The 20,825-nt window shown below is 42.2% G+C and overlaps 1 protein-coding gene across 1 annotated transcript in view; it reads right to left on the bottom strand.

Moving 5' to 3' along the window:
• The window catches only part of GTF2H1 (general transcription factor IIH subunit 1), a 345,280-nt gene that overhangs the window by 301,874 nt on the left and 22,581 nt on the right, over positions 1-20,825 (bottom strand). The window contains exon 2 of the mRNA XM_069223752.1: positions 15,967-16,135. Coding sequence (XP_069079853.1) covers positions 15,967-16,120 — 154 coding nt within the window. The 5' untranslated portion in view covers positions 16,121-16,135. The remainder of the gene's footprint in view (positions 1-15,966; positions 16,136-20,825) is intronic.

Here is a 20,825-nt window from a genome sequence, read left to right as displayed (position 1 = left end):
TTAATGACAGCCATCTGAACAGCAGTGAGAATTTTCTCAGTGGGAGCAAAGTGTTGTTCTGCTGCGGAGTACAATTGTGATTTGTACACAATCAGGACTGTCTCACCCTTATTGAAAGTTACAATGGTGAAACCAATGACACCAGCAATTACTCCGATGACCAAATGCTTTTTGTTGTCCCTTGTATGTAGGTGTTGTGCTGCAAGCATGTCTGTTTTCAACTGTCCAAGTGTTACTTGAAAAGTCAGTACGTATTAAGTCATATAAAGGTTTTATGCGTGATGCATAATCGGGAATTTAAGTTCTGCCAAAATTTAGGAAACCCAATAGAGATTGGAGTTTAATGGTGTTTGGAGGTTGTAACTGTGCACATTTTTCCAAGAATTGTGGCGGTAGGCTCTTTCCTTCACTCGTTAGCTCATATCCCAGAAACAGGACGCTAAGGAAGTCTATTTATTTTATTTTTTTTATTGAATTTGTAGCCGAACTCGGCAAATCCCAAAACAATGCGGGCTCCCCTTCTTAAATATTGCAGTAATTCATCATCCGTGAGTTAGATGATATCTACATAGGACAATGCTTCCGGGTTTTTGTCATGCAATATTGAAGTCACATGAGCTGCCAACAGTCCTGGACTGTTCTTATAAAGCTGAAACTTGTTATGGTGCTATATTTTGGCAGAGGAAACCATTGGAGATGTCCAGTGTTGTTTTGTATTTTTTTGCGCACTATGTTGTTCATAAGTGCTGTGTTATATGAGTTTTGTATAGCATATGTGAGTGTATGACTGTTTAAGTGTCTGTAATCTAAGACTATTCTGTACGAATGGTCCGGTTTAGCTACTGGGAATAATGGATTATTCATTGGTGAGACGCAGGGCTACACCCTGGTAATTTAGTTGTGTGAGGATTTCCCTCACGGGTGCTTTAGCATCATGTTTAATTGGATATTGGGGTTGTAGTTGATTTTTAATAGGGATTACATGACAGGGGGAATATCTGTCCCATTCTACGTGGTTGCGATATAACACCGGTGTGTGTGATAATATAGAGCGTGGCAAATACCGTGCCCCATGTATTACAATTATCTACAGAGGGAACCTTCCCAAATGGCAAGCACATTGTTAATTTTCTGCGTTTATCCTGAGGTCCCGTATGGGGAAATACGGCTTCCAGCGCATTTATTTTTTGAGCTAACCAAAACGGAATTTCTTCTCGTTTGGCGGTTACTTTAGCCATGATCGAATGTACAGTTGCAGGGTTAATACCTGGCGTTCGTGCATGTGGTTGTGCTGGTGCAGCATGTGCTGGGTTTGAGTTTAATATTTGCATTACGCACTGTACTAATCGTCTGTATATTGCAGTCAGCTCAGCGTATAAGTTACTGACTTCAGCTACTGTTTGGTTCGCTGCAGCAGGGTAAGGTATATATGTGTCCAATACAGGCCAGGTAGGACCATCATTATTAGGAGGACCTAACCTTACGTCTAAAATTGAGTGGGGTAGGGTGCCATCAAGCCAATTATTATGTTCTTGATAAGACAGACAGAGGTATCTCTAAATATTCATATGCTCTGTATTGTGCAGGTAGGTTTAGAGGTGTATAGTAATGAAATGTATTTGTGTTCTCATCAACTTCTGGAAATGTGACCGAAGAATAAAAAAGCTCTGTTCTACAGGCTGCGTGTGCATCAACTAGAAATGTGACTGGACCCCCCTGGGCCGTTGGGCCATGTGCCAGTAAATGTGCAGGAAGGGGTGGTCTCATATTGACTGCAATTGCTATCTGTTGTGGATTTGCCATAATGAATGGTAAATTGGTTCAGAGATAAGCACACCAAAGGGAGATTATCCTTTTAGGAGTTCAAGCTTGAACAACCTACAGTGTTAGTTAGGTACTCCCTACTTAGCTGAGGAGGAAATCCTCAATACCACAGAGGTCTCCGTATATAGTACTGAGGTGTCTTTGTATGTAGTGAGACAGATACTCAGAAGGACCCGGAAATTAGCGCCTGACCAAACGTTGGCAGTGCCAAGCTGCGTAGGCTCTCATTAGTCTAATGAGACTACTGGATTTGAGCAGCAGAATCGTGTTCAGTGTGGGGGACCGAGTCTAACCCACTACCGGTGACACCTGTCGCCCCAATCTGGGTTCTGCTCTGGCTAAATAGCAGTGCCTCATCTCTACTAAAGGGCAGGGATGATTGGGCAGCTGAGCGCATGACACAATTGACTCCTCAGGGAAATCGTGGTCACTCAGATCTCATCCATTTCTCTCAGTTACATTAGTCTCACATATACAAGACAAGCAGAGGCAGTATATGTTTCAATAAGGTTTTAATGAAGCAACTTCCTCTTAGATACTAAAGCATGTATTGCAATAACCAGGATAATAAAATAGGACAGGATTAAAATTGTGACAAGGAGAGTGACGCATAGAGATAGCGCTACCAAATTGTCACTAGAATCAATAGACTAATTCCTACCTAGGCTGTATTAGAGCACAGCATGTTAAGCTCTAGTTCTGCCCTTCAGGTTCCCCTTGGAAGACATCATCCCCCATACCTGAGGCCTAAAGTCTGCATAAGCAGCTGTAGCAAAGCGTTCAGCAATCAGCGTACAGTCGTGGTCATCTGGCTGGAATCGCCCTCTAATGTGTATGGGACAACAAAGTGTTTTTATAATAAAACAGCTGATGTTCTGAGAAAATGTCCCTCAGTAAGGATGTGTATGTCTCTATGAATACCAGAGGCAAAACGTTACCACGTTTACCGGCAACCTATCTTACAGCAGCCTTGAGAGAAGCACAGAGTGAAAGAAATGTCTTGTTATGAACACAGTGCTGGCCTAGGCAAAGAACAGCTATAAGGAGAGAAATCAAACAAGATCGCAAATGTGGTTATTGTTAAAATAATAAAAGAAGCTGAATAAAATATATCTAGGTTAAAGGGCACAGCGGCAGGCCTAGAGTGCTAAAATAACATGCATGGAGCTACAACTAAAATGGCTACACAACAGGGTGGACCAGCACAGTAATAGGAGGTATTCTTTTCACTAGTACTTTCACCAATGCTTTTACATTCACAATGAGGAAGGACATCAGACAGTAGGAGGAAAAGTCCATCCTGGGCTTTCCTTTTTTAGGTTGAGCACAGCAGCGCACAACCGCTGCTTTTCTGACGTTTTGGTATCTATGTGGGTTTTTAACCACACCCACCTCACGCCAATCACTTTCACTCGTTCATGGGCTTGCCTTCCAAAAATCCTTTGAGGACATTGGCAAATCCTTTAGGTTTGTCCCACCTTGGGTGGTTTTGTTACCGCCTTGGGGACCGACCCTGTTGCATAGATAATTGCACATTTGCCGATATGTTTGACTGCAAGCGAACTTCTTTTTCCTTTTGTGTCTCTCCTTCGCACTCACGCTCATGGCGGCCGTGGCGCTTTGAACTCACTTGCTTATGTCAACTGTTTTACTTTACATTTTCAATTTATGTGGTAAGAAAAGTCCAGTTAGGAATTTACAATGCTAATACCTCTAACTCGAGCAGACGTGAGATTCACTGCATTGCAAATGCTTGTTTATATAGTTGTAATTATCTCTAAGCAGCTCTCCTAATATTACCAGCTCCTTGAACTTATCAAGTAGGTGGCAGTGCCACATGAGAGGCTAAGTGCTCAAATAGTTTACAAGAGCAATGGGTGCCAGGACTATACCTCTTTCCATCTGCTGCACTGTGTCAATCACTTCCTCCGCTGTTATTTTGCTGTCAAGGTCACTAGCAGCCTCTGGCTCTAGTTCCAGGAGGGAACTAAGCCAGAAAAGCATGGGTTTCTATATCCCCTGTAAGTCTCTCTAGCTTGACAGAAATCAACATAATAATCTGCAAAAGCCTGAGCTATATCTTGGATCAGGGGTTATGGCCTTGTTCTCCCTATCAATTGTTTCTCCTACCCATTGTGCTTAATCCTCCTTCTAGATTAGTGAGGCTAGTAAGTAGCCCAATTCATCTACCACATCAAAACGTTTTCTCTGTCTGCAACAGTCTCTTGCCTTTCTGTCTGCCTCGTGATATTCTGTGTAAGCTAATGTAAATTTACTGACGTCTATGTCAGCTGGGGGTCACTTATGTCTATGTCTCTTTCAATCTCCAACACACTCCACCCAGAGACTGCATCTTTTCCATTTTTTTATTTTTATTAATGTTGGCCTGGGCCATCCTGTAATTGTTGCTTTGTATGCCTCCCAAACTGTTACAGAACGATGGACCAGCCCAACATTATCTGTTAATTAAGCAGCAGTGCACCTTCAAAAGGCAGTAATGATTTTACAGTGGCTATGTTCCCATGTGTAAAGCCACGAGGAGGCACCATCACCTCACTTCTGTCTACCAATTGTGGTCAAGAGAGACGAGTGGTCAGCTATGTCTCTAACCAAGCAATAGTGGTATTCTTTAACATGTTAAAATCTTATTTAAACGAGCATTACACTGATAAAACAGAAAAGAATAAGTGAGTTCATCATGTTCGCAACATAAATTAATCTGTTGAGAACACATTTAATGCATAAAGTGCAATGCTATTGATGATTTCTGTGAAAGACTGTGCAATCTTTGCTGCAAACACACGAGTGGCAAGTACCACAAATTTTATACGTTTACAGTTCAGCTGTGCATGCTGACCGTTCAAGTTCAGGATTAAGGCTCTTTTTCCCCTTAACAAAACCAACTGCCTTCCTTTCTCAAATGAATACCAAAGGAGAACACTTTGCTTCCTTTACATTTTTCTCCATTCTATTATCTTAGATGCATGCTTCAAAAGGTGCGAATAACCTCTGGAGACCAATCGGAGTTTTGCTGAATAATACAATGTCATCCACACATTTTAAACTTGAGGTTAAAATGCAAGTTGTGGTAGAAAATAGTTTGCAACGTTGACTGAGTTAAGTTGTGAATGTAAACATTAAAAAAAAAAAAAAAAAAAAAAAAAAAAAACACACAGGGAGCCAGTATCCATCTCTGCATTAGGCAGTCTAGAGTACATACATTTTTTGATGTTGCATTGCCACTGCCCAACTTCATGCGCACCCACATACTGGAATGCAGTTGTTCTATTACACACAAGCATTTTGATGGAATACCCTATTCAAAGAGCTATGATATTGGAGGAAGAGGCAACTCTGGGACAGAAACATGTCTGATGTAGTGGAACCATGCTTTTTTTTTTTTAAACAACCCACACTTCTTGGACCTGGAGGAGTAGGCCTGAGAGGAATTTAGCTTTGATTTCTCTTCTAGATGTTCCACTGGAACGTTTTTTGTAGACTGGATGCAGAATAGATACTTTCCAAGACTCCAGGATCCTTTTTATTCCCAGACAATCATTGTACAAAGAAATCAGAACTTTGGACCAGCAATTTAAATTGGTTTGAAATAATGTAGTTGGGATGCCTCTAAAGCCCAGGGCACCATCCAATTTTGAATTTCTTACAACTCCAACTGGCTGTTTTTTTTATTGTTGTAAAGATGACTGTGCGAGCTACTGAAATAGTTACTTTGCTCTGGATGAACTGAGGGTTTAGGGATAATGCCAGAGTTTGGTTATATGGTTGTTCCAGGTGAGCTTGCTAATGTTTTTATTGTTTAGTCTGCTACATCCATTGGATAATTTGTTAATGAAGTTCCTAAAGCCTGTTTGGTTTTTGTGTTACTAGACTGAAAATAAGAACATTCACATTTGGTCTTGGCTAGAGGTCTTTGCCCTCCCAAACTGCTTTTTTAGTACTTTCAACCTTAGTTCATGATTTTTGTTAGTTGAATTAAGTTGGGGTTTACAAACTTTTTTAATATATATATATTTTTTTTAATTCGCCATATTTCTTTGTCCAGTACCTTTTTTCCCCCTAATTGTTGGGACTTTAAGAACCATGTATTGGGCGGTCACATTTTGATCCACTGTGCAAGGTGCCAAATTATGCTAGAACACTGCTGTAAAATTGAACCATGGTGATTAAATGCTTCTAGAAGGTATAACGCTGCAGGCTCTTTGTTGCAAACAATGATATCTGTACAATTATTGAACCTGCTCATTTTAGACGTTTCATAGAGTGTGAAGTTGACTTGCTAGAGTTCACTTCTTTAAGGATTTTTTTTTTTTGTTTTTTTTTTTTTTTAAATTGTTCTGTTGAATTCTAAAGTCCTTTATATAGGAGAACAGGTTTAAATTTATTAGGGTGTAGTACAATGTGGTTTGAGAGACAGCGGAAATGCAGGTTGGAGTTATTGGTTGGAGGAGGCAAGGAGGGTGCTCTGCTGGCTGGTTGCAGAGGGGCTGTGTAACTAGCAGGAGGGGAACACCAGAAGACAGACATAAGATAGGTCTGGGGCAAAGAGCCCACAAATCAATCTCCCCACAAAATCTGACCTTTTAGAGGTCACGAGGCCTAAAGAAGCTCCTGACGGCTAGGCCTGACCACTGGCGATACAAGAGCCAAAGGGGTATGCCATTTCAAAGAACTGCCTTGTTAGAAAGAAAGAAAACCAAGAGTCTCAAAATTATCCAAGTAGGGCGAAACCCCAGGGAATCAGCACATCGTGATTTTATCAATCCCTGGCGAGAGGAGTGAGTGTGAACCCCGCTTCAGAGTCCACTTGTGGCCCCAGGAACCCTATCTTCTGGGACATGCTGCACAACCATATTTCCCACAAGATCCCATTGTCACAGGAAACAAAGCAGGTGTCAGTTGTGTTGCCTTCTCCCAGTGCCTCTGTCTAGGGAAGCAGAGCACGCTGGCATACAGCCTCCAGCCGATGGGGGCAGGAGAGAGAAGAACAGTTGCTCCCCCTCAGCGGGCAGAAACCGATAGGAGCCCAGGTTGCCTACTTCAAAATACAGCAACTGAGTGCCTCAAGTGGGACCAGGGGCATCCCCAACAAAAAGGGTACAACAAAAGGAAATCATGCGGCCACTGAACAAAACTAATAACAAAGCAAGCTGTTTATTTGATATTCATAGAGAACAGGTATGGAACACCCCATAATGTCCTGTACGGGCTAATGTCCATATTTCTGGTGCTTGTAGTGGCCTCACGAGGGAAGGGGCACCACCAACAGGTGGTAGAAGTATTATTGGGTGCTTTACCTCTTAGGCTCTAGAATGCAGGGACTCCCCCTTCCTCCACCCCCCCCCCCCCCTCACCCCCAACCAACCACCACCACGCCACTCTCCCCTATGGTTTCGTTATTCTGCTTGTAGATATTGGAAAACTCACAGCACATTTACTATTTCAAAATGCTTTACTAATGGCATTGCTGGTGAACACGACGATGTACAGACTAATAATGAAAGCATTTGAATTCGGTGATTGCTCATGATATCATGGTGAATTGTAACATGTGGCTGTTTCTTAGTTTGGTGACATCTGACAAACCAATAGGTTTGCCTTATGTCTAATGATACAATATCACTATAAAATGTGGTATCTGATACAGGTGTGGGTATCGTGATTTTGAGGCTCAAGACCCACTATGGATAAAACGTGTAATGAATGTCTCAAAGGTATTTCCATCTCCCTAATGTGTATATTTGCAATTTAATTAGTATTATTTAGCATTATTTGTGTAATAAAATACTTTCCCTTTTTAAAAGAAAAAGAGCTGACTGAACAGTAACTTAAGTGTTGTTGTTGCGCAATCACAAATTGGGATTGCTAGCTCACACCACCTCTCCTGAGTTGGCCTTGGTTAGCTATCCTGAGACTCAAATACTACAATACGGTACTTGGTTCCCAGTAATAACAGAACTGCAGACGTACCACTTGTGAAGCACTTGCATCCTTCATTATAAATACCTAATTATTTACACAGGGTATGCAATATCTTCAGAAGTATGTATTATTGGTGAAATTTCTTAGGTCCATGGTGGAGATCCCGTGTCATTTTTGACCAGTGTATCAAATCATTTAAATGTGCTATCTTTTTGTCAAATCCTGCAATACAAGAGCCTATAACAAATTAACTTGCACCTCCAGCGTGTCTGACTGAAAGTTGAGAGCTCTTATTATGATGCCTTAGGTATGAATAATACAAGTCAAGCAGGGACCTTCTCTTCTTGATTAGTGTTGCCCATTATCTGTAGGCTGCTGGCCTTTACTGTGTTAATAAACATAATAGATTGGTTGACTATAATCAAATGTTAAATCATGGTCGACATGAGGCCTGACTTCACTAATGGTTTGATCTAGCACAGTGGGTCATCTCCCAATTCACCACTTTGCATGCTACAGACTGTCTATAACACCCAGTGGGGGCTGGCATCTCAGAGAGGTGGGGTAGGAGAATTCCCAAGCACTAGATGCAAGGTGCCTAGGAAATGAAAGAAAAAAAAAAAAAAAACACACCACACACACACACCCCTTACCTTGCTTGCTGCAACCTGCACAACAATACGGCCTCCTGCACTGGTTCCCTTCTGCTCTCCGAAGCTCCAATCAACTCCCTTAACCAATCTTGGCGCTGCTGTCATTCTGTTATAACCATCATGAGTGCAGCGCCAGGATTGGCTAGAGCGGGCTGTCTCACTGCTCCTAAGAGCACTGGAGGCCTGTGCTTTCTCTAACCCAGAAGTCTAAGACAGCTGGGTTAGAGAGTTTTAAAAGGCTCATGTCTGTCTGACCCTTGCAAGACAGCCAGCCAAAGAGACATGCGCACTTTAAACTTAAAGTGCCCTGCCCATCACTGCTCTCTGCTGCTGCCAGTCAGCAGTAGCCCCGTACTGACACTCAGCTCGGGATGGGATTATTGAAAAACAAGATGGTAATATATTAAATTTATTACAATTTTTTCCATCTCTGGGGGCAATTTAGTTAGTGGGGTGACGCTCCTCCACCTTAATGGAGGAGCTGCCCTTTATAACACCCTTTGTACCATCTTGTTGTGAGGGCTGGACTAGGTTTCTCTTCAGCCGATCTTTCCTCTGGGAATCCCTCTCCTAGCTTAGACTTGAACAGTCCTTTATTATTTTCCTATGGGGAGGCAACAAAATTGTGGTTTCATCAAGTTATTTTTGAGTTTCTTTTTCGAGAATGTTATCTACTATTTTCTTCAAATACTTTAATAATGTAGGAAAAGCTGACAGAGTGCTTCCTTAGGCTCCACAGGGCTCTTTATATTAGTCAAGAGGGCATTTGAGAAGAGCAGCCTTACCCCTAACCAAATATAAAATGAAAAGAAGTGGAAGGGACATTCCCATTGAAGGTACTGGAAAAGATCCTGTCCCAGATATCTTATATGTTGTGCAGGTTTGTCAGTCACTGACCACACACAGATCAGTCCATGTTCTTTGCTTTTACGTTGTTAAAGCCTTCTTTTATCAGGAGTATAGACAGCTTAACTAGCGTTAGTGGGCCTACCCTATCCAATGCGGCTGCCGAAAGTCTGGTGCATAGATACTGAAGACCTATTTGACCGCCCTACCCTAGTCCCTGTGGACATCTATGTAACTATATGAGTTATATAGACATAATAAGGTCTGTCTTACTGCAAAGGGTGGAGACTTACTGATTAACTACTAATGACACTCCTCATGAAAGTCTTCAGAATCCAGTACACGTCAGTGAAGGGTTAGTTTTCCCTACCAAGCAGCTTACATTCAAAGCCAAGCAGGCTTATCTCTAGTAGAAGAAACAGATGAGAATTGTGTTTTCTTTAGCAGTCCACTACTCCTCCTCCTCTTTTCATCCAAAACTATTAACATTCCATGTCACTACACTAAAGTGTAGACCAACACCTACTTTCCCCTTGCCAGGTAGCTATCGTATCATGTGTTAGAGTCACAGCACCTATGCACCCTGGTTCCTGCACTTTCCTGATAGTCCACTTCCTACATTAAGAACTGCAAACTGAACCCCCAATTTGAAACAACCCTGACCCCCCCACACACTACTCTTGCACATAACAGATTTCAACTAACAGCCACCCCAATGAACACATGATCTGTTGCCTTCCCATTTTTCACTCAATTAAGAGCCCTGTATGGCTTTAAAGGTAAAACTCAAATGTCTCCAAAAGGACATAATAATGTGTGTAATAACATATGTCAACATTATCCTCTTGGTTCGTGGTGGCATCTTAGGACTTCTCACCCCCCCACACTCCTCCAGCCCCTCGTGGTTTTATGGAGCAAATTGATCATAGAACGTGCACAGGTTCTCATTTTGCCTTCTTATGAAAAGACAGTTTTCTATGAGCTGATTGTACCTATATTCACAATTAACATCAAACCCACATTGTGGGAACAAGAGGAGTGTATGGATCTTTTGTTTGTTGCTTGTCCCTAGCCAAGAGTGGCTCCTATTCTTCAATCTGCAATTCCTCCTGGTTGCACTGTAGTGGCTTTTATACGTTTTTAACTTTCTGCCTTCTACCCCCAGGCTGACTCCGGGGTGTAAAGAAAAAAATCTTTGCGTTCTGGGCAACTTTTAGACAAGCCAAAAAGAGCATGTTTTATAGGCGCATAACTCTTTTATGACTTCCTTGAAGGAATTCCTCTGCTTCTGAGCTAACTTCCTATAGCCTGGAAACACATGACATGGAAGGACTCAATCAGAAGTCAGTTTTTCTTGCTGTCTTTAGTACAGTAACTCAGACAGTTTGGCAATTTTGCTATGAGGTTAGTGAAGAGGTGCCCTCAGCATTGTTTTTTGCTTTCAATGAAAAAGCAGGGGGAAAGGTCAGCAGCTGGTATAATCATTCAAAGCAGTTCTTTTAGGAAACTTTCATGTCACCTGCCACCAGCTCCATCTGGTATCTCAAATATTCTTAGGTTGTTCTGGTGTGCCCGGCCTTCCCTGTCTTTTGCTCTAAGAAGTGGGATGTTGAAGTGACTTTCTCTACCATGGTATGAAAAGTCCTACTGATATTTTCCAGTTCTGAGATGCAACTTTCTCTATTTTAGTGACATAGATGCCTACCAAACTATTTCACCCTCAGCTCACCTTAATTCACTTTATAGGCTGAGGTCAAGATTTCAGTTTTTGGCTGCGGCCATTTAAGATGAGGTTAGGTTCAAGTAGAGCAGCTGATTATTTTGGGGGAAGAGGCAGGAATAAGGCCTCCATTTGCATCTCTTGGAGACATTCACATCTTATGCCCCCAATGATGCTATCCTGCATGAAGATTCTGGCTCTCTGTTCCCACAGGCTATCCGGGCCTCTGGTTTGGTGTTTAGTGTGTATGGGCTCTTCTCAGAGGTCTTATCCACAAGCATCTGCTTCCAGCATTGCTGCCAAAAGAGTTCACCCCAGGGGGGTGGTGTGTGTCTCCCGTAGTGACAGCCTTTTTCCTGATCACATGTATATACATACATGTAAAAATGCATTGCACTGCCTGGGCTGGTGTGCCAATACTATACACTGAGGCGTTCTTTCCATTGTCAATTATATATTTTTTGTTCTTATTTATTCTTGAGTGCTTACACCGTATTTTCAGGATAATCTACTTCAGAGCCATTAATTTTCAGTAAAAATCATAGTTTTCTGTGATGTGCATTAAAACTAAATAAAGGGGGGTTCTTAGTTGGTATAAGTACACCTCTCTGTCAGGAAGCCCCTGTGCTGTTCTATAACAATTGTATACAAAGGTTAATTTTTTGAAAAAAAAAATATTTTTATTGCAAGCAAATGGCTGCCATGGTCGGGTACCCTGTTTTTTCTTCTTTATATTTCCGTGTTGTGTGCATGCATTAAAAAACGTTTAACCACTGCACCAGCTTGCAAAGGCAGACATGTTCGCTTTGACAATGCTCTAGGAGCCTAACAGATGTAATGATAACAAACACCTCTACGGATCAATCTACAGCATAAAGGTTTGAGCCGCTATTAACCGGTGTTTGCATTGTCAACCGGTCTTGTAATATTTTTTAGTCACTTAGGTAGAAAGGTAAACTGGACTATAAGGATTCAAAGCTGATTTGCAGCCTCATTAATGCACTGAGGTGTATTTCTAAGCTCACAATCTTAGAAGTTATGACCAGGAGAGGTGACGAGATAGTTTAGAATATAAGTAGTATTGAAGTGCAGGGATTCGATTATTATTCCTTTCTTCTTTTGTGCTCTGTCCCTCTACACCCCACTCTACTTAAAGTGGAAGTCTGAATGTGCTAGGTAGGTAGGAAGCAACAAAGAGTGCTCCACAGTTATAGAAATGATTTCCAGAACAAATAATTTAGGCATCGGAGCACGGACTTGCTGTTTGGCAAAGGACAACAGAACACCAACTATGAGCCAGCATCCCTCCTAGAGTCAGTGATTGTATGAGTACATTGCGTGATGTAGATGGTTGCTGACTGTAAGGGACTCTGAAGCATTTTTTGCTATATTGTGGAAGTAGTGGTTGTGCTATTTAGTGACCGAACCACTGTGTCCACCCACCAAATGCGAAGGGTTGACTTCCAATTACTCCTCTCCCTCTGAAGAAGGGGATTTGTGGGGAGAAAATGTGAGTGTTTCAAAGGCCTTGCCAAATAAGCCATTATAACTCGGGCCCTGCAGCACAGGAACACAAAATAACCTGCCTCGAGTCTCATTGCAGACTGAAGCGTGTCACACCGCATCAACACCTCGATGGTGTATTGAATGAAGGACTTTAAAGAAGAAAAATAGGTGCCAGCCAAAAACAATACATTTTATCACCCCAAAACACATAGTGAACAAAGCTACCAGGCAAAAAATGAGTGACGAGCGCATTTTCCGATTAAAGCTAATTGCAGAAATGCAATCATTTACAAAAGTGCAGTGCTGCTCGGTTTTATCTTCTGTCCTGAACTAAATACTCTTGCTTCCAGCGTCTTCTGCAAAAAAAACAGTAGACGATAAAATGAAAGCACAAGTTATTAGTCTTCCCTCACGCTCTGAAGCCTGACAATTCACAAATGTGCTTTTGTGCAGTAACAGCAAACTGCAATGACTGGAGCAGAGAAGGTTGTATTCCCCGAACAAGATGACATACCAGGTATCCAGAGAGTGTATCAAAAACTCTTGGCAATGCACAAAGAACGTGAACACCCCCCCCACCCCCCCTCCCCCCAAGAAGCCACAAAGGAGACTATTCTGGGCCACGTTAACATTTCCATACTGAAATAAAATCAAGAAGACATGATAAAAAATAAAAAAAGCACTGCACTTCGTGTAAATTCTTTGCACTGAACTACGTGTAAATTCTTTACGCAACTTTAATACAGGAAAGTTTCTCTAAAGTACGTTAGTAAGCAGAACTGTGCCAGACTCTCTCTTGATCCGACTCCCTCCAGAGGCTGTGTTCCCGATGGTAAGCATCTTAGCATGTGCTGCACCACTTATTGCTCTAGTTATCGTGCTTTCCCATTTTAATCAGCAACAAGTAGCTAGGTGCTGCAGCACAACAATAACCCAACCATAACCCTCATTCGTTTGTTTGTTTTTTTGCAGTTTTATGAGCGCAAACCCAGACCAAGAGCATTGGTGCACTTTACACAGGCATAGGTTACATTACACAAGTTCAGATTCATTTTAAGGCACAAGGAGACGGAGCGCTTAACCAAGAATCAACCAGGTTCCCTCATAGCTGCCAAGTTTTCAGATTGCTCACGTGACATTTTTGTTTCAAGTGTGCTTCTGTGACATTTTTACGTTGTAAATGTGACATTTTCCCGGATCAGAAAAAAACAGTTATGGCAATGTATTGAGATTTCTGACATTAGCAGAGAGAATTATAGAATATAAGTCATTTGATTGCCCTGCTTCTCAGATTTCTGCAGTGGCAGTACACCTACAACCATACTTCCATTTCACTTTTTCCCCTTTCTGGGTCGGGCTGTAGTTGGCCAGTCCTGGACTTAAGACAGATGGATCAATATCAGGCAGTTTCCTACCTCCTAACTGCACTCACAAGCTTTGAAAAGTAAGACTTGGCAGATTTCAATTTCCCATGACTTGAGAAGGCAAGCTAACGCTCACTGCCCTGTGACCCAGGGCCCAATTCATGTAATGCTGCGAGCCCCAGTTACATCAAGAAAGGTGAGGAGGGACTTGCTCAGGCAGGACAGGGAAGTAACAAGATACAACAAGCTGTTCAGTTCCCATGGCAGCCTCACCAGTCTCCGACTGCTCTCAGTCTGCCCGGACCACACAACAGCAGTCAAGAGCTCGTGCGGAGAGGGCCTGGAGCATCATTTAAAGATGCAGGTAGAGTGTAGTGGGGGCAACTAATTTGCTTGTCTCCTGCATTTCAGTGCAGTGATGCGGAGTGAAGCACTGAAAAGCGTTAGTTTAACACACAGGCAGGACTGTTCCCTTGTTCCAAAGTGGGCAGCTCTAGCCATTACCCTCCGTACATAACCTACAACAGACAAATAAAATATACTAGGGATGCCTCTGTAGAACGATTTTAAATCTCCGTGGTAATAAGTAGAGTCTGGTTTGTTAACCCATGCCTCCATATAATCGTCTGTGGTGCTGCAACTACACCAGAAGTGAGGCACATTCTTTCCAGAGGTAAAAAACGAAAATGGGCACCATCTTGTAATGGGTCCATGCGTCATCATATTTTGTAGCAATAGCATAATGTGTAGAGGCAAGTGATCTGAACGAGGACTGAAAGAAAACAATTATGGAAAAATACATTACGCATTGGATACAAAAACAGAACTATCATTAAAGGCTGATTCTCTTTTTTTTTTTTTTTAAAAGGTGGGTGTGCCACATTGGGTGAGGGAATACGAAACACATGTATATCCCCCATTGTGTACAATCATTGATACTGAACAGCAATTGCTGTGTCGTCCAGATGACTTCCCCTGCTTGAATACAGAGTGACTTTGCCTCCGGGTAGCTGGCATGTGTGCAGTTGATATAGGCCCTTATTACGACTTCGGCAGTCGCAAGACCGCCGAAGCCACGGACGCCGAAAGACTGTTGGCAATGAGACTGCCACTGCGGCTCTGGTCGTGATGAGGGCCATAGACTGTATTTCAGACATATGGAACTTCCTGAAAGCAGATGTGTTTAGTCCCCAGAAGGATCATTGTACTGCACATGCACTTGAAGTTCCTTGTGCACTTGGAAAATAAGTAAATACAGCTTTAGGAAAGTACCTAGACTTCATGTACGCTTTAGAGGGGGTGACTTTTTGGTAGTGCATGAACAGACTATTGAACAGGAGGGTCACAGAGCGGATTACATTGTCCTGGAGGCGAGAGTAAACTGGGAAAATGCTGCCACTCACAGTGAAGTTAGCCAGTGGATGAAGTTGGTGGCCGCTCTGCCCCATGGTGTATGCTGAGGTGGGTGGAAACAAATTGTGAATGACAACAGATCAATGACGAAGAAAGGTGGCTGAAAGCGCCTGTTAGTATATTACATATGTAATTTTACTCAAATCAGAAGGTCTTGGTTAATGCCAGACCCAAAAATGAAATCACATTGTGCATTCAAATATTCTCTGATAAATCATTAGTTGCTAGGAATTAAGTTCAAGTATTGAAAGACGATAACTGAAACAGCATTAGAAATATCCAGGTACAATGTCCCATTGATCTATTTCGGAAAGGTTATCAAGCTGTCTGAAAATGAGTGAAATTATAAAAATGTGAAGAAAAAAAAAAAGAGCTGTTTAAAGGAAACTGATTTTGGCACACTTACTGTATTACTAAGTGCGCTTGCGAGAATAAAAATTCAGATGATTATTTTATCATGCCCAGACTCGAGAAAAATATTTCTCATAAAGCCATGAATCAAACTGTAGACACGAAACACAGAATAAAACTCTCAATTTAAAGCTGAGAATAACCAAATATAAAATCATAAAAAACATACAAAGACTTATGGTACTGAGGGAATATGATTATATTGCTTTGAAGTTGACAAAGGCAGCTATCTCAGACTTCTAAAGAAGATGTTTATAAAGGTCTACATGGTGAGAGTTGTTCTACTTACATTTAATGTCCGCATACATATGACTAACAGTGAACCTATCTTTCCCCTCAGGCGCCCAGGCCACTCTTTCTGCCATGAGGTAAAGAGCTCCGTCCTGTTTTTTCTGACGAACCTTCTTTACAATTAGTAACACTTCTTCGGATGATGTTGCCATGATGGCAGGACGGTGCTGTAATTCAAAACACAAGCAGAAACAATGGCTTTAAGTCAGTGATCACTTGCGGAATGCAACATACATAAAAATACATTCAAAGGGCAACATGTTCAGTGCTAGGATTGAACTATACAGATGCCCTAAAGAAACTTGGAGTAAATTGCAACCTTCAGTGGCTGCTTTATGCTGGTAAAAATATTAGGCCTGGAAAAGAGATACAACCTGAGAAGGTACAGCAGGGACCATTATTTATTCCCTTCTTGAAACATACTGGATTCCTACTTCTCTTTTTTTACTTCATAATAATATCAAATGAATTTAGCGTGTTCTACAGTCTGCAAGGTTGCATGTATGATGAAATGGATTCAAGAACCATTCAATAAAGTAATCAATTTTTTATTCAGGACAGAGATTTGTTGTTTGGCATTATTTTCCAAAGCCAGCATATACTTGTGTACCAATACCTTTTTCAACAAATAAAGATAGAAGACTTCAATCACCAGTGGGCATTTTTATGTAATGAAGTATACCATTGTTACTTTTATCATACAAAATGGAAGGGGTGAGATTTGTGGAAAGTATGATAACCATGGTGGTATGAGTTTCTAAAATATGTAATTCAGAAGGCTTTTTCAGAAGGGTTGGCCTCAAACCAGGATTTCCAAATGGGGGCAGAGAAAATGGAGGGATGTGTGAATGCACCATTCCAGAATTAACGGCCTGGTTTAATAGGTTATAAAGGATCAAGATTAGTGAATGATTCTTTTCTGGAAAAAGTCTCTAGTATAGACAACATGTTGTAGGTAATGCGTACCTCCCCACATGCAAGCATCGGTTTTCGGCCATCACACTATTGAGGAGGGAAGGGTGGCAAGCATGTTAATTATTAGGGAGTGTTTAGGTCAGAAGGATCAATCCCGTGAAGATGGGGTGTTTGTTATGAGAGTAAGGTAATGAAGCAATGATATAATTCAGAACAGGGTTTTCAGTGAGGTTCAAGGTGACCTCATGAAAGTATAAAAAAAAAAAAAAAAAAAAAAAAAAACTGTTTCAGAACTTTTTTTCCCCAACTTGATAAAGGTGGTAAAAAAAAAAAAAAGGAGAGGATGTTGTTGAATTGGAGGACGGAAATAACAAGTAGTAAGGACAAGGTGGCTGTTCCCCATGAAATGGAAAAAGTTACAAGGAGTAAACTGGGTCTGCAATCAAAGTGGCTTAAGTATCTAGTGTGAATAAAACAAAATATGATCAACCTTTCCGGTATCGCATCAAGCCTTCATAGAAAAATTATATATGATTGGAGGACATGTCAAAACAAAACAAAACGTTTACAGCTTATTCTTTACAAATGACCACTCAGTTTATTGCTTTTAGACTTGCTGAGCATGTTATATCAATAGGCTGCTCACTGTATATATTTGTACAAAGTATTTGTTACATGACTTGTTGTTACACTGATCTTTCCATTTTCCTACTATCATACATTAGAGTTTTGGGAATTTGTGGCAAACGGAGGGACTTGGTTTAGTATTACAGAATAATGTCCTCATGCCCCCTGTTCCAGAGAATGGGGCAAGGTCGAGGCGTCTAATTGTGGCAAAGCTACCAGGGGAACTAGGCTGATCGACATTGTTAGACATGGTGTCTCTAGTTGGCAGTGGGTTGCACCCTGTCCAAGTGGGGATCCTCACTCTAGTCAGGATAAGAGTTACACAGCTAAGATAACCACGGCTCACCCCCTTGGTAGGAGCAGTCAGACTTCTCAGAGGCAACGTGCAAAGTATTTGTGCACACCCTCACCCCACAAAAGTATTCCACACCAGTTTAGAAAACTAGCCAATATTTATCAGGGTAAAACATGACCAAAAACAACAAAAATCCAACATACACAAGCAAAGATACTAATTTTCAAATATTAAATCTTAGTATAGCACTTAGAAACACAATAGCTCCAACTGGGGTTATCACGACGTCTTGACGGAGTTGTTCCCAACAATCCGACACCACTCAGGAGGGAGTGCAGGCAGGTCACGGAGTCGCTCGGACCCCAGCTATAGTGCATTGGAAAATGAGAAAACAAAGTCTCAGGGAGGTGAGGGGGTTGCTGGAGCTGGTAAGGCATCAGTTCCTTACTGCTGCTGAGGAGGTGAGGTATTGGCTCCTTACGGTTCCAGGAAAGGTGATGGGGCGTTGGAGGCGAAGCGTCGGTTCCTTACAAGGTAGGGGTCGATGAATGCAGCAGGTCAAGATGTGAGGCGCCAACATCGCGGTGTTGTGATCATATCACAGGGCCACAGGTGCTGCTGCGGCGTCAGGTGTCACGGACGTCTGTGGAGGGGGGGGGGGAGGGGGGGGGGGACATCGGAGGCTCTGCGGCAGCGGCCAGCCTGTGGCATCGGTTGCGGTTGTTGCACTCAGTGGGGACCACAGCTCCAATGCAGGCAGCGGCGCCAGTTCCAAACTCGCTCTGGAGTCGATGTGCCTCTTGGTTTCACCAGAACTAAGTCCCAAAGGTCCAGGAACTAGATTTGGGACCACTTGGCAAGTCAGAATTCTCAACAAGAGAGCCCAGTTGCTGGCAGATGAAGGCTTTGCTGTGCCTGAGACTTCTTAACAAGAGGCAAGCTCAGTCCAAGCCCTTGGAGAACCTTTGGAAGCAGGAGGTAGAAAGCAAAGTCCTGTCCTTTCACTCCCAGAATAGAAGCAGCAAGTAGCAGGCCAGCACAGCAAGGCAACGGGCAGAGTGGCAGTCCCTCCTACAGCATTTAGCTCTTCTTCCTGGCAGAATGTCCTCAGTCCAGAAGGGTTCTAAATTTGTGGGGTCAGATGGCCAGTACTTATACCTATTTCTGTCTTTGAAGTAGGCAAACTTCAAAAAGAAGTCTATGTACTGCACAAGACCCTGCCTTTCCCTGCCCTGGCACCAAACACACTTCAGGGGATTGGAGACTGCTTTTTGTGAGGACAGGAATATCCCTGTTCAGGTGCAAGTGTAAGATCCACCCACCACTCTAGCTCAGGATATGCAGGGCACACCTCAACTCCCTTTCTGTGACCGTCTAGAGTAAATTCACAAACAGCCCAACTGTTATCTTGACACGGATGAGTATTCCACAGGCAAGCAGAGGCATGAAGTGGTTAAGCAAGAAAATGCCAGCATTCAAAAAATGGCATTTTTAAACTCCCAATTCAAAAACCAACTTCATTAAAAATGTACTTTTAAATTGTGAATTCAGAGACCTCAAACTGCAGATCTCTATCTGCTCCCAATGGGAAAATACACTTAAGATACTCCAAGGGAATCCCCATGTTACCCTACTGGAGAGATAGGCCTTGGAATAGTGAAAAACAAATTTAGCAGTATTTCATTATCAGGACAAATAAAACACACCAGTACATGTCCTACCTTTTTAAACACACTGCACCATCCCCATGGAGCTGCCTTGGGCCTACCTTAAGGGTGACTTACTTGCAGTAAAAGGAAAGGTTTGAGCCTTGCAACTGGGTGCACTTTTCAGGTCAAAATTGCAGTTTTAAAACTGCCCACACAGACACTACAGTGGCAGGTCTGAGACATATTTACAGGGCCACTCATGTGAGAGCACAATCAGTGCAGACGACCCGCTAGTAGTATTTGATTCACAGGCCCTGGGCACACATGGTGCACTATACTAGGGACTTACTAGTAAATCAAATACACGAATCATGGATAAATCAATAACCAATACAATTTAGACAGGCAACACTTGCACTTTAGCACTGGTCAACAGTGGTAAAGTACCCAGAGTCCTAAAGCCAGGAAATTCAAAATGCAGTACACAGTCATAAATGGGAGGTCAGAGGCAAAGCGTTTGGGGATAACCCTGCACACAAAGGGCAATTTCCAACAGACATCTGTTCTTAAGCCAATAAATAAGGCAAACATCCCGTAGCTCTCAGTATCCTGACTAACGCTTTTCACTGAGTCAGGGGAGCATATGTTCGAGTGACAGGGGGTGTTTCATAGATATTTGACAGTCATGCTCAAGTTTCTGAGCATGTGTGTAAGAGGTGATAGCTTGACCACCAAATTACTTCACCTGAGTGTATGCAGAGCTTTTGAGACTTTTAACTTTTGGCATGATTGATCAAGAGAAGACCAAGATAAACATTAGTTGATTGGGGGTCTGGCTGCAGTCCGTCCTGGTAATCAGGGATGCACTAACCTAATTCTGCTCTGGACAGACAGCACAAGACGCAGACTACTGTACACATTTTGCACATCTGAGATCCATTTAAGGAAAAAGTCCTAGAGACCATGGACTGGAGTGTGAGGCAAGCAGAGTTATTCCATAAAGTTCAGGAAGTACAAGTATCACAGCAAGCAGCCACAGCCAAATTAAGAACCAGAGTACGGGAGAGAAATCAGTTCGAACCCCAAGCCAGAATAAACAAGTCTTGCATGTCCCAAAAGGTTTAAGCAGAAGCATTTAAAAAACACCATAGATTTGACCTTCTATATGATTTCTCCATCTTTGCAATATAGTTTTATTCACTGAAAAAACAAAAGGTTACAGGGACGTTCTAGTTAGGTTCAGATTTTACAGAAAAAATGATCTAATTTTGGCTTCTGGAGCACCTTCTATAACTTCTATGGGAAAATCATGAGAAAACAGTTCTCTCAAACAAGCATAATGAAATCCCAGCAGAAGGCTTTTTTCACAGG

The sequence above is a fragment of the Pleurodeles waltl genome, chromosome 3_1 (assembly GCF_031143425.1).
Source record: "Pleurodeles waltl isolate 20211129_DDA chromosome 3_1, aPleWal1.hap1.20221129, whole genome shotgun sequence".
In the NCBI taxonomy this organism is placed as follows: Eukaryota; Metazoa; Chordata; class Amphibia; order Caudata; family Salamandridae; genus Pleurodeles; species Pleurodeles waltl.
Note: the sequence above shows the minus strand (reverse complement) of the source record. Positions and strands in the feature narration are given on the sequence as shown.